Below are 13,903 nucleotides of genomic sequence, written 5' to 3'. Positions count from 1 at the left end.
CTACTCTCAAAGTTTACTTTTGTTTCTCATAAATAAATGGAACAGTGACCTACCCAAACGTCGATACGATTCACGAAAAGACATGGGATTTGATCCAGCAAGAATCAATATCTCAATCCTACGAACAAGGGTTTTTGTTTTTGTTTTTAATTGGAAATTATAAAACCCGCACTCAAACGGTAATACTTTCGCTCCACGAAACCCGAAATCGACAGGAACCCTTCTCTGCATGCGTTTTGTTGCAGTATATATACACATGCCGCTAACCCCATCAGATCAACATCGTCATAGTTGTCGAGGAAAAAGCAAAGCACCTAGCTTCTGCGGCGTCTCAGCCATTAGCTTCCAGCACCGACGCAGAGGTCTCAAAAAGTAAAAATAAAAAGCACCGGCGCACGCCGCTCAGCTTTCTTGGTTTACATCTCTCTTCGGCATTGGTTGGTTGAAAGCGAGGGAATACTCTTGTTATCGGTAAATTTTTCTTCTGGGTATTCACTTGTTTGGTTTGATACAGTGTAAAAGATTTATTCTTTTTCTTGTTTGTCAAAGATTTACCAAAGTTTATTCATGCGAGAACTCATCACGGGGTTGGTAGATTGTAGAGGAGAAAGTAAAGGATTTAGGATCGGTTTCAGAGTACTAAAGAGAGCAAGATCTTTATGGATGCTCCTCATATTGATTTTGACGAGATACTTCAGAAGTGTCTTTTTTTAACTGTTGCTTATATACCGTTGGGGGTTCTTGATGCCATTGTAGACTCATGTCTGCAGAACTCTCTCTCTCTCTCTCTCTCTCAAAGCCGATTTAACATGGTAGCGTCCTTGTAGATTGAGTTCCTTGTACCATATTATTGGTGTAGAACTTGGAATGCTTTACCGGAAGCTATAACATGCTTACGAAAATTTAGATTGTCATATGGTCCATCCCCTAATAAGTTAAATAAAAACATGACTAAGCTATGCACTAATCAATGTTCTGTGTTGAAACCGTACATAGTTATCAATGTTATTGTTGTTATTATGGTATATTATTCCCCTGACCTGACTAATTTTTGTTAGTATTGTGGCTTGACGGCAGGTATAGAACATGGGGCAAAGAAATAAGCTATGCACTAATCAGATGACTGATTTTGAATCGGGTCGACATTGCCAGAATTATATCCGTCCTGAGAACCCTGCATCCTTTACACAACCTAATATCAGAACAATGGCATCAGCTTCAGATAACGCAGCTAATGTCGACGCCCAATTTGTAGTACACCACTGTGACAATGTCATAAACCATGGGATGACGCAGTTCAATGAAATTCAGGATCATCATAATCTAGGTGTTGCACCCGCTACCAACTTTTGTTGTTCTGAGTCTTCTGACATGACATCTTCATCTGGGGCCTCCAGTCAGTTGTCATCTTCCAGCAATTATGGAGTCATGGGCGGTTCTGCAGATGAGCATGGAAGGAACTCTCACTCCAGGGATGATGTCAGGGTTCCACGCGAGAGAAAATATTCTGAAGGAATTTCTGGTAGTTTTCAACATGGTAATTCCTCGTCAAGCTTTAGTTCTTCAGTTGCCCCCTCAAATAATAGGCATCCCGAAGGAGTTGTTGTGATTGATTCTGCACCTTTTGCCCTGCCTGAGTATAGAGGGCCTCGTTTTCCATCAATCATAAGAGTAGGACATCCAAGTAGTTTGAGGAACAGATCAGGCTTTACGGGGATGGATTTTCTTAGGTTCCATGATCATACTCAATTGATTCAAGACAATAACACGGTTCAGTATATTCAACCAGCTGGTACTCTCTCGTTGGACCAACAGTTGAGCAGTCATCCTGGTTATAGGGGTACTTCATCCTGGAACCAGGCTTCTGCAACACCTTACGTGCATGGTAAATCATTTATTCCCTAATTCATTTCTCCTTCCTAGTGCTCAGGTTTACCAATGGTAGTAATTTAATGTCAGGAAGCTCATATTTCTCATTGATCTGCAACAAGCTATTTTTAGGTTGACATGATAGAATTAGCAAAAAGCTTTTGAATTTGCTTTGTGGATTCTGTCTCTCCCCTAAAAATTGTGAAAGCGGTTCTATTGGTTTCGTGTAGATTAGTCAATCCTATTCTGATAAGCATGGTTGTTACCATTCAAAGATAACTCTAAAGTGTCTGTTTCCTGAGAAGATCTCTGTTGCGACAAATCCAGCCTATGTTATGGTTACTAAGCTATTTTCCACTAATTAGATACCATTTTTTTTCACAGTCATCACGGGCAGCAATGTCAATGGAGGTTCTATGGATACCCGGAGCATTGGCATGCAGAGATACCATGAGACAGCTGGCAGCAGCAGTTCTCCTAGTTTTCCGCATCCTCCTCCCATCAACCACCGGCACCACAATCATCATCATCCAAACCGGCCAATGCAAGGAGTGAGAGGCCAGAATATTAATTCTCACCCCCAAGTGGCTGCAGCTTCATATAGAATTCCTACAAATCCTTCACGCAGTGCTCTGCGTCCTGCTCATAACAGTTTGGAGATGGGTTATAGGCATCTCGTATCTGTTCAATCAACTGGACTTCAGATATATCATCCTCACAGAAGGGGATTTGTGCCTGAGGCAACTCTTAGACAACACAGTTTGCAGCACTTGAGAGTTCTGCGGGTGGCTGATGTAGTATTCTCTTCTATTGTGCCCTTCTTATTTCACTTTTTTTTCTGAAAATAAGTGGTGGTTTTTTATTTATGCAAGTGACTATTCATGTTACTTGTTTTGATAAGTTGGATATAAACTGTTCTGGTTAATGTGTAGGAAACTGCCGTGATAGATCTGCCAGAATTTTATCAGGTGGTGAACCTGATGGACCATAACAGAGACACACGGTTGGATGTTGAAGAGCACGTGTCTTATGAGGTACGCTCAGGACATCTAATTACGTATAATCCTTACCAGGAAAAGTATATTGGTGTAGATAATTGAAACAAGGAGAGTTGCATGGAGATAGTCCTTTAGGTTTGAAAAATTGATCATGTTGTCCATGATTTTGAATCTGTACAAATTTTGTAGACCTCTATAAAAACTTGTTAACTGGAATTTTTTTATTCCCTCAGGAGCTGCTTGCATTGGGGGAACAGATTGGCAACGTAAGCACTGGGTTGTCTATGGAAATGATCACAAGTCAGTTAAGGACAAAAACTTATGAATCATTCGCTACTATTAACAATCTGGAGGAGGCAACTTGTGAGGATCAGGAAGCTGATTTATGTGTTATCTGTCAGGTACCTTAAAGCAATTCAGAATATTGGATTAGTCTTTAGGTTAAAATTAATCCATTTTCCCGACATTATCACGAACAACTCAAAGCAATTCAGGATATTGGATTAGTCTTTAGGATAAAATTAATCCATTTTCCTACTAAAAATATAGGTTCTTATGAATTTGCAGGATGAATACAAGAACCAAGAGAATATAGGACTTCTTGATTGTGGGCATGAGTATCATGCGGATTGCTTAAAGAAATGGCTGCTCGTTAGGAATGTCTGCCCCATATGCAAATCTAAAGCACTGACCACAGGAAGGAAGGATGCATAGAAATGGGGTGCGAGTTGGAAGAAGATTAAAGTGAAAAGCTTTTCCATTTGTATTTTCACTTTAAAGTTCACTGCAGTAACAAGTAGATATTTTGAACGTGTACTAGCGCGTAGGACTAACAGTTACATTGCCCCACTCATTTATTCGCTGGTTTCTGGAAAACTGTACGCACCTTCTCGTGTGAGTATGCCTAAACAAAAACAGTATGCTCTGTATGCTTTATTCTATCATATGTAATGAACCTGATCGCAATGAAAATCCATTGGTATTTGTTGACGAATTGATTTAAGCTTTTCTAATCAATGTCCATGGCGTACCAAGAGCTTGCATGTATCTTTTTTAGCCCGGAATATCCATCCATATACATGCCTTTGTAATTGCTTAATTGACTTTGTGATTTTAGACTACATTTGGGACTATGCTTTTATCAGACCGTATGAAATTTTGGGAGGTTTTGCTATTCTAGAACTTTCTACTGGAAACTCTTGAGAACACAATTCCATGCAACGTGAGAAAACCAGTCCATCATTCTTCATTCCCCAATTTTTTTTTTTTGTTGAAAAGAACACTTTTCATATTACTGAAACAGTTACAAACTGCTAAAACGGTGTGGAGTTTCCTCCAATTCCACAATGCACTCTTGTACATGCAGTGCATTTTTACCCAGTAACTGTCATCATCCTTTTGTTCTTGAATGTTCATGACAACTTTTTTGGAATCACCTTCTAATATAACCCTTCTCATACCCACCTCAATCTCAAAGTTTATTGCTATTAGTGCTCCAATTGCTTCAGCTATTAAAGGGTCAGTACAAAGTGATTGTTTCTTCCTCATGGTAGCCAACAGCCAGTGAAGAAGAAACAATCACTTTGTATTAAAGGGTCTCTCCACAGGCCAGTGAGTAACAAAATGTACATGATATCCAGCCAAGGTGCCATAACTGCCGGTCGAATTGTATAAAAAGCATCTATTAAAAGCAGCTGCCCCTTGACTTTTCCAATAATCGTGCAGTATTTTTGTAGAGAAAATGATTACAATTCACCAATCAAGAAAATGAACTTCTGTGCCTTTCAAAATGGAAGATGATATTATCTATTTTTGTAGAGAAAGTTTGAGTATATGCTGAATGAGTTCTTCACGTGAGTTTGTGTTTGAGTATATTCCGATTGAGTTCTGCATGTGATTTTGCAAGAATATGAACAAATCCCTCTCATTTTGCTTTTCCAAACAATTAGAAGCTTCCACAACATATTTGAACTCTTGTCCATAAAGATGTGTTGCACATGCAGCTTTATAAGTCAGGAGCTGCAAATCACCTGTGGCAAGTAAAAACAAAACAACCAATTTTTAGCTAATTTGGGTAAAAGAAGTCGATTGAAAGTACACCATTCACGTCCACTGAGACATTGCAATGCAGATCTAATCTCTAGATGCATTATTATTAGGAGATCCCCTTGTAGGTCATATTCAACAGTTAGTCAATGTGGGAAGCCCGGTTTTTCTCACAATATGCATTAAGGGGAACCTTAGCCAATCACAGCTAAATCAATCCAACCGCATGAGACCAATTTACTAAGTTATGTGCATTAGGGAGAGCTTTAGCCGATCAAAAATAAACCAATGGAGCTGAATCAAACTGATTCACTAAGTTGGCTAACAATATTCCAATTAAATTGGTTGTTGTCCAGTTCAGACGTGGCTATTTCTATCCTCTACTTTAAGACCAAATACTAAACAGATTGCGATTGCATGCACATCAATCACGGCACAAAAATTTCATCATGGTTAAATAACTTTGGCTTCCCAGACAAGTTCAGAAGCAACAGCACAAAGTGATTTTCTTTATTTCAACAGCATGATACGGGTAGCACAAAGTGAAGCAGTTTTCTTTATATGAATCATGGAAGGTACCTGCCGCAATTTCTGATTCAAGAATGGTTTTAGTGAAGTGACGTGTCAACCACCATCTGCATCGAAGCCTCCAACTCTTTCCTGATTGCCCCTCTGTAAATATCCTGGGGGTCTTACTAAAATGAATAGAGTCAGGTTGCTCCTGCATATCTTCGTTTTCATTCTTGCACACAGACAATCGATCCTCTTCACATTGAGAAAGTTTGATGAAACATGAAGCAAACTCTCTCCATGTATTATACTCTGCATAGGTAGCATCTAAATGCAAAGCTATCATTTCCAATAGGGATTCAAGACCATAATCCCCTGCAAAATATCAGGAGGAAGAAATTATACTTTCTTAGTAATCTAGTTAAGGACAGTATTGTCATCTTAAAATGACAGTGAATTAAATGAAAAAGTAATAATAGTTTGGTTCAGTATGAAAATATCAAGTATCAGCCAACCAATTTTTGGTCTACCATCCACTGGTACAGTGGTTACATACTAGAGTATCCTATTTTCATCGTTTCATTATATTTATTACTTATTAAAAAATGGTTTTAAAACTAGGGCGGAAATTTTACAGCTTGATCACCAAGAGAAGGGAATTAAACGAAAACATTATGTCTCATCCAGAGTGTATCGAAGATCATGACTCAGAATGATGAAATACCACTTTGATGCATCCTGACAAGCTTCGCCAATGAATGGGAACATGTTGGGTCCCTCTTTAGGATATCCTCAAAGCAGGCAGAGAGCACGGCAGAGTTGTTGGAATTAAAATGTTCCAAAAGACTAGCCTTCAACCTGCAGCATATGTGTTTTTATTGGTGTCAAGACCTCAGGGCGTGAGTAACAAGGGTGAACAAGTACATAATTACAAACAAGACCACAAAAAGAGCAACAACAGAATTTGGAGCTAAGAGATACTTTTTTTTATAAGTATTCGAGTCGTTTCTGCAGGTGGATTAAGAATACCCAAAGACATAAATATTTTGTCAAAAAAGGTATAAGTCTAGTGACTGTTTCAAGAAGACCCACTTCAATCAACTTTATTGCACTGCCTTAGTGGTGCCTTTGAACTTTGCTTGCAGTGCCACCATTCTGAACGTCAAGCTCATCACATTGTCATTTGAGACAACGCAATCACATTCCCAGTTTTCACTGGTTGGTGACATTCCATACGTCAAGCTCATCACATTTGTCATTTGAGACAAGATAATCACATTTTCGGTTTTCACTGGTTGGTGAACTGCCTTGGCTAGGTTATCCATTAAAAGAAAAAGAGATCAAACCATCCACTTCATTTCAGTACAGAAATCTCCCACAATGCAGGCCGACTGACCTGAACAAAGTTCTATACCAAACCATAATAGCATCCTACCAGTTTTAAGCTGGCACCACCACCGAAGGCAATAGACCTCCAACATGACAAGCACCACCGCCACTTCCCATGGTCAAAGCCTGTGGCAGCCATTCTTTAATTGTTTTAATCCTATGCTTTCTCAAGCAATCAGATGAACTTAAATCTTCTTTACCAATCAAATTAATTTCAATTTTCTTTCCCATATAGAATGTTTTTATCTTTCCGGACTCCTTTCATTTCTCAGCAATCAGTGAAAGATATCTAGTATGCAAAGGTAATAGTACCTGAAAGGAAGTGCTGCGATTGAATGAGAACAGAGCTTCTCTAGCTCATTTAGGGCCTCGTCAACTCGACCACCCATCAGCAACAACTGACATAAAGAAATTAAAAAAAAAAAACTAAGAATAGAGTACTTGAATTTAAGAATGCAAATAAAGAATAATTGCAGCAATTGCAAACCTATACTTAATCGTAGAAATATGAGATTTTTTGTGGTAAAAGAAATTATGTTTTGCAAGGCCCATTGAAGACCTAAATACATAACTGAACGAGTTTTAAGTGAAGAAATTTGTAAGAAAGAAAAGTTGCAGCTCTAGCACACGGGGAATATATAAAAAACCCTTGACGACCAAAATGCATGATGCATGATGCACAGAAGCTTCACTGATAACCATCTGACCCACTAAGAGAAAGAACAGAAGCTTCACTGATAGCCATCTGCAAGTCAGAAGCAACTGACTGAGAGCAGAGAACCCCCGGGACAAAATTCCCAGAAGACCCACGAACATTGTTCATCCTTTAAACACTACACTCCCTTCTAATACATTTTTGGCTGAAAGAGAAATTTAATAACACTAGACCATTTTGAAGGACTATCTTTTACCAAAATCTCCTACTTGAGCCTAATAAAGCAAAAATGAAAAAGCCGCACTAATTCCATTATTGACATATGTTAGAAACGAATGAATATTGTGGATCAATTCAAATTCTATTAGATCTCATAGGAGTTGAAAAGTTTGTTTGCAAAATATAGGAATAAATATTTAAATACCTGTATCAAAGGGAGTAAGACCTCCGACAAAGGGGGTGTTGAGTGAAGAGCCTGTTGAAAATACTTAACTGCATCCATATAATAGTCATTAAGCATTTTCCTATGCAAATTGATGAAGTCCTCGGGATTCTCTGTAGGGTGCGGCAATCGAATGGGCAGCAGCCAGGTATCGATGCCCCCTTAGTCAAGAGAGATAAATTCAGTGGATAATAATTGTTTTTAATAAGTAATTCAGATCTTTCTCCTAATGTAGTTGATTACTTCATGAAAACTTCGGGATTGGGGGAAGGGCAAAAATACTCCTAATATATATATATATATATATATATATTAGCTAGAGATAGCATTTAGTAGCAATTTTCTTAGTCCGGGAATTTAAAATTGGTTAATACACTTGTTAGAATACTTAGCTTCTCTGTGTGTGTGTGTGTCGAAGTTTATAATAGAAGTTCATAATAGATATATGTGCCCCACTGCGTGGGGGTGGAGGTGGTCCAATGAGGTAATTAAGGAGTAAAACCTAACAACACTAAAAAAAATGAATAGGATTTAGAACTTACGAAGGGTAGATAAATTGGAAGCATACTGCATATAATCACCATGATTAGAGGTTTCATTTCCAGTATTTTCATCAGAGTTCATTGAAAAATCTTGAGGCTGGAAGTTCTGCGTATGATTTTCTCCTTGCAGACCAACATCAACATTCATAGATGCTTCTCTGGATTGATTAATATCAGCATCCCCAGATATTTGTTTATTATTCTTAACAGAGGTTTCTGAATCACGTCGAGAGGGAATATCTGCCTTGTAAGTATCATTTGCTTTATCCCACTCAGAATTTCCGACTGAGTTGATGAATCTTGTTCCCAACATGTCCGAGCACCTGAGGGAGTAAAACTGGTCTGAATCTCCCAACTGCATCTCTTTTGGGATAGTTGAGTACCAAAGTTGATAGAATGTCAAGCCCAAGAGCATATTTAAAATAGGGACAGCACCAAGTTCATGTTCTTGCTTAAGGCTGAAAAGAAAAGTGATAAATGACTGAAACCCAACATTGCTAATTTCTCATTAATCCATTCATACTCTTCCTAGAATCATGCCATTGTTCAGCATCCATGTAAAACTTATTACCAAAGAAGGCCAAAACTTATTAGTGAGGCAACCAAAGCAAGAGAACAACTGGTTCTGAAGACGCTAATCATGTCCTCTGACAGCAGACCATATTATACACACACACACACACACACATGTATATTGTGCAATTGTATCAAGTCAAGGTATGGAAACACATTTTTTCAAGACCACATAATTTGTTTTGATAGGTAAAGAGAAATTTTATTAAACCAAAGTAATTAGGCATAGTCCATCTACACTGGGAGTGTACAAATTGACACTATTTTTTAAGGCCACATAATTCAAATAAAGAACACTGCAAACTCAAGAAGTTGAGAGATAAAAAAAAAAAAAAAAATTGTTTATAGAAATATAGTCAATCGCATTGTGCTTTTTGCCTTCACCATTTTTGCAAAACCAAATCATGTTGCAAACAAAGTAACTAAATTAATACGGTTATTTCAACCTACAGGAATAGAATATATTTGAATTCACAATTAGCTCTCAAGCTTGCTTTTTTTTTTTGATAGAATATACTTTCAACCTACAAGTTCTAAAGCTTGTTAAAAAGAAGGTTAACATGTGGTACACACAGCAATAGAACTCTTCACTTTTAACTATAACTGATTAATTAGATTTTTTTAGGCTTTGTTTTTATCTCATCCCCCTCATAAAGGATGTCTTGAGATTTCAAAAGGGAGCACACTCAGAAAACATCTATAATATACTACAGATACCAGCCCAGTTAAGGTACTGTGGGATATAATCTTCTTGAGGCTCGGTATTGCATGGGTCATGCCTAAGAGGGTAATAGATCTTTTGGATTGTTGGCGAGGGATTAGGGGCAATCGCCAAATCGCTGCTGTATGGAAGATGGTACTTTTATGTTTAATGTGGTGCACGTGGAACGAAAGAAATGGTCGCTGCTTTGAGGATAAGGAACGCTCTCCAGACAGTTTTAGGGATTTCTTCTTTCATACTTTGTTGCTCTGGGCCTCTTCTATTGTATGGGATGGAACGAGCCTTAATGTTTTGTACCCTACTATCAGTAGCATGTAGTTTGTAATTAGGCACTTTCTTGTATACTTCCTGTGTACTCGGGCTTTGTCTCTTTACGTGGATCAATAAAACTTCTTTTTACCTATCAAAAAAAAAAAAAAAAAGATACCAGCCCAGCCTAAAAAAAATTCAAATGCTATCTACACTTAGCTATGCCTATTTTTTAATAAAGTTCTTACTACTGATAAAAAAAAAAATTGTTATGGGTACAACTTATTAGCTTTGAGATGCAATCAGACAAGGGATTTTTCAAAATCTAGTTACATTTCAAAAGGAACCTTGCTAAGACTCTGCCGGCCATTGTATTTTTTCTAATTGGCAGCATCTGGTGGATCTTACACCACGACCATGCCCTCTATCATTTTCTTAAAGGAGCAGGTGTGGCCATTGGAGCTAGAGCTCATTGGCTTGTGGATTAAAAATTTTGGCCACAATTCTTCATTTCAGTAATCGACAAAAGCTATGTGCAGCATTGCACAAACCACATTGTTGAGATATAAGAAGAACTCCCCACAAGATTAGGCATCAGAAACTGAAGCTTCAACATCACAGCTACTAGGCACAGGAAAAAAATGGTAACCTTACCAAAGGGCAGCCTGATGTGCTTCCTCAATATTATCGTGCATAAGACAGAACAGGATGAACTCCGAGTAAACCACAAATTTATGCTGCTCAACAAGAAAAAATAAACGTGAGAACCTTCAGCCTTTTGAAGTGAGTCAAGTGCGATATTTGATATAATGTAAGCCCAAAAGGCCTCCGCTTATCAACTAAAATCCTTCACAATATGCACTTTGGTGCATCAACTTCCCCATCATTGGAATCTATATTTAGACAATATGCATTTCAGGGACTCATCCCATGACAGGAATGTGCAAAAGCCTCTGAAATAATTCAAGATACCAACCTCCTTTTGTAGATCTAAAAAAGAGGATCCCAACTCTCATTTCCTCAAACATCAAAAGAAAATTTTCTTTCTACTTCACCAAAAGAGTTTATGCAGACATACAGGTTCAATCAAGTATAAATGTATCAATCAACACAACCTTTTTTAAGTAATTGTATCAATAAACACATTACAGGAACATTATCTGAGTCTAGCCAAATCCTGAACATTTGAGTGTAGTTCCGGATCAGCTTAGCTTGTCTCTGGTCTATGGAGGGAAAATGTCTAACCATATCCATTATCAACAACGGTTAAGGAGGCGGTGATCAAAAAGAAGAATAATAATTTTTTTTATCAAGTATAGCACACAAGACTTGACTCTTCTTATTCTTCTTCTTTTTCTAATAGGTGAAATAATTTTTTATTTTTTGTCTTTTTGGATTGATAAGTAAGAACTTTATTCAAATAGGTGAAAGAAATTGTATTAATGGGATCAAACGCAAGACTTGACTCGTCATATTGGCCTGATTACAAAATACGATGACTAATATTATATAGTCTCGAGAGGAAATTTCTCCTCAATAACGTATCTATTTGCAGTGCGGTTTGCATTGTTTATGTTTATTTCACAAGAAATCTCTTGCGCTTCTATAAATTCCCCTCCTTCCATTGGATACCCCTTTTCAATTACTACAAAGAGTAACTGATAAGACAAAGAACTACAATCCATATCCTGAATCCAGGTAATGTGATATCATTGGGGGAAAAAAAAGGGGGTAAAATAAAAGGAAAGCTTGAGATGCGATATGCTCATTCTTGAAAATAGCACAAACACTTGGTGTCGATGATTCTGAGATATCTAAGATCAAGTTTCCAGACATTACCTTTATTGGGCAATCTTTCATTGATCCAATCTTTCTCATCCAAACGTCATAAGTGTACTTAATCCTGCTGGGGTTGATACGATCACTTTTCATATTCTTAAGAAGCTCCATTGAAACCTAAAAGTATTGGTAACATATATGAGTGGGTTCTATAATTTCAGAATCATGATATCAATGTCAAAGATGTATCAAGTATAAAAATGAGTAGCTTCAAGAAGAACCCATTAAAAAAATATACAAGTGAACCTGAAACTTATATATTTATATATATAAGTATATACGAAGTCTTAAGAATACATGCATTATATATATCATGCAAAGAAAATCTGCAGTAGAATTCAGATCAAAACAATCGAGCATTATGTCATTAGTTAGCCGGGTGCTATTGGTTCTATATATGAACATGATTGTATACTCAATGTAATCAGAAGATGATTTAATTGTAGAGGACTAAAACAAAGCTCAAGATCCTAATCCAATAATAGGAAAAACCACTGCTCCTAGGAGAATGATATAATCAGACCAAATTTGAACTTATATCAGGTCATAAACATTTGTCACACGGCTTGAGTAACAATGGTGGATTCCCACTTCGAGGGGGGGTGAGCTCCAGCCTCCAGGAAACGAGAGAGATTGAGAGATGAAAGGAATTCTGTATATTGATAATTCTTGCATAAAGGAAAATAACCGCCCACCACACTACATATAGACTCTGACAAAATAACAGAAAAGGAAATAAAGACAAGCTCACTGAGCGAAGCACCTAAGGAAATAACAGACGAATTACTCCTAAAGCATTACAGGCGGAAATACAAACATAAGTTGGGCCTTAAACCCAGACAGACCTTTCGGCCTTAACCCATACAACTAACTGACTCACTTAAGTTTATTCTGCGGCCCACTAGAATTCAGGCCCATCCTCTGGCCCACGGCCCACGGCCCACGGCCCACGGCCCCCGATACGATCTCCCCAAAATCACCCAACTTCAGATTAGGGTTACTATGCGATTTCACCCCTTCTCCTGAGTCTCGAACTCCCCCTTCACCACCTCAAGCGGCGCCCTGGTAGCCGCCATCCGCAGAGCCTCCCCTACGTGTCACAACATTGAATACACACATAATATTCTTCTGTTTCAGTACAGGGTAGCTCTTGCCTATTGAGTCACAAAGACCTATAACCATTATACGAACGTACTAAATTATCGAGGTGTGACAAACAATTCAAACATAAGCAACTAAGAAAATATCAAAACTGCCAGGCCAGAAAACTAGCTTCAAAACCATACCGAATACTTCAAACGATTGTTTGCGGGAGATCTGTCCTTGCATGTCCCTTTTAAGAACATGCTCAGCACGCCGCCCAGTTCTATCCAATTGTGCTGTCTCGCGAGCTTGCGCAACAGATAGCATAACCTGACACGATTTTCCCATCTCAAAGTCTTCGAGCCAGTCTTTGGGCCAAGTCCTAGAACGGAAGATGGCTTGGTAAAGGATAATATAATCCTTTTGTCGAATTTTTCTGGTATGGCGTGCGCATTATCCACGGTTTTATTTAACTTTCTTTTCCGATTTTTGGCTCTTTCAGCACCGTTTTCTAATTTTACTTCTTCAGCTTCCAACATCATGGAGTCCGAATCCATACCGAATCAAACTACTTCAAAAGTCCAATTTGTTAAACACTGCCGGCAAGAACCTTGACCAGGGAAGGGAAGAAGGCGGCGATGGGTGTAAGGCACAGGCTGAAGAATCTAGAAGATGGAGATGCCCTAGTCACGTGTGCTACGGATGTGAAGGGAACTACTGATCTCAAATGTGCAATTCCTCTTCCGAACTAAAAATTTTCTCAAGATATTGAAAGCAATAAAAACGAGATAAATATGTTATGTGACTGGCAAAAACCCTAGGGGCTGCTTGTAGAAGACGAGTTTGAAATCAAATACTTGATTTACACACAACGTTTAAAATTCAAATACTTGATTTACAGGAATAGGATCACCATATCCTACTCCTACGTAATAGGGACCGTTTCAGCCGGTCTTGAGTCAGCAGGCTTGGGGTCTGGTAATAGTT

The 13,903-nt window shown here is 38.2% G+C and overlaps 2 protein-coding genes across 5 annotated transcripts; one reads left to right on the top strand and one right to left on the bottom strand.

The window, feature by feature from the left end:
- Positions 1–180: 180 nt before the first annotated feature.
- On the top strand, positions 181–3,861 carry LOC109012710 (probable E3 ubiquitin-protein ligase ZFP1). The gene is made up of 6 exons (XM_018994507.2): positions 181–471; positions 1,078–1,885; positions 2,254–2,663; positions 2,802–2,903; positions 3,101–3,268; positions 3,435–3,861. Exons 2-6 carry the CDS (start codon positions 1,087–1,089, stop codon positions 3,579–3,581), a joined length of 1,626 nt encoding a protein of 541 aa, XP_018850052.1. The 5' UTR covers positions 181–471; positions 1,078–1,086; the 3' UTR covers positions 3,582–3,861.
- A 509-nt stretch (positions 3,862–4,370) lies between these two features.
- LOC118343690 lies at positions 4,371–13,880 on the bottom strand. Of its 4 annotated transcripts, none has more exons than XM_035687773.1 (10): positions 13,120–13,470; positions 12,714–13,005; positions 11,834–11,950; positions 10,649–10,731; positions 8,452–8,909; positions 7,892–8,070; positions 7,125–7,210; positions 6,148–6,281; positions 5,493–5,798; positions 4,371–4,897 (listed from the first exon to the last, which is right to left on the bottom strand). In XM_035687773.1, the coding sequence occupies exons 3-10, from the start codon at positions 11,942–11,944 to the stop codon at positions 4,674–4,676; spliced, it is 1,581 nt and encodes a 526-aa protein (XP_035543666.1). In that variant the 5' UTR covers positions 11,945–11,950; positions 12,714–13,005; positions 13,120–13,470; the 3' UTR covers positions 4,371–4,673. The 4 variants fall into 4 exon arrangements, with proteins under 4 accessions (XP_035543666.1, XP_035543668.1, XP_018849913.1 ...); XM_035687775.1 differs by having other exon boundaries at positions 12,714–12,923; positions 13,120–13,193; XM_018994368.2 differs by lacking the exon at positions 12,714–13,005 and having other exon boundaries at positions 13,120–13,880.
- Between the last annotated feature and the right edge of the window lie 23 nt (positions 13,881–13,903).

Source organism: Juglans regia, chromosome 2 (assembly GCF_001411555.2).
Source record: "Juglans regia cultivar Chandler chromosome 2, Walnut 2.0, whole genome shotgun sequence".
NCBI classification, from domain to species: Eukaryota; Viridiplantae; Streptophyta; class Magnoliopsida; order Fagales; family Juglandaceae; genus Juglans; species Juglans regia.
Note: the sequence above shows the minus strand (reverse complement) of the source record. Positions and strands in the feature narration are given on the sequence as shown.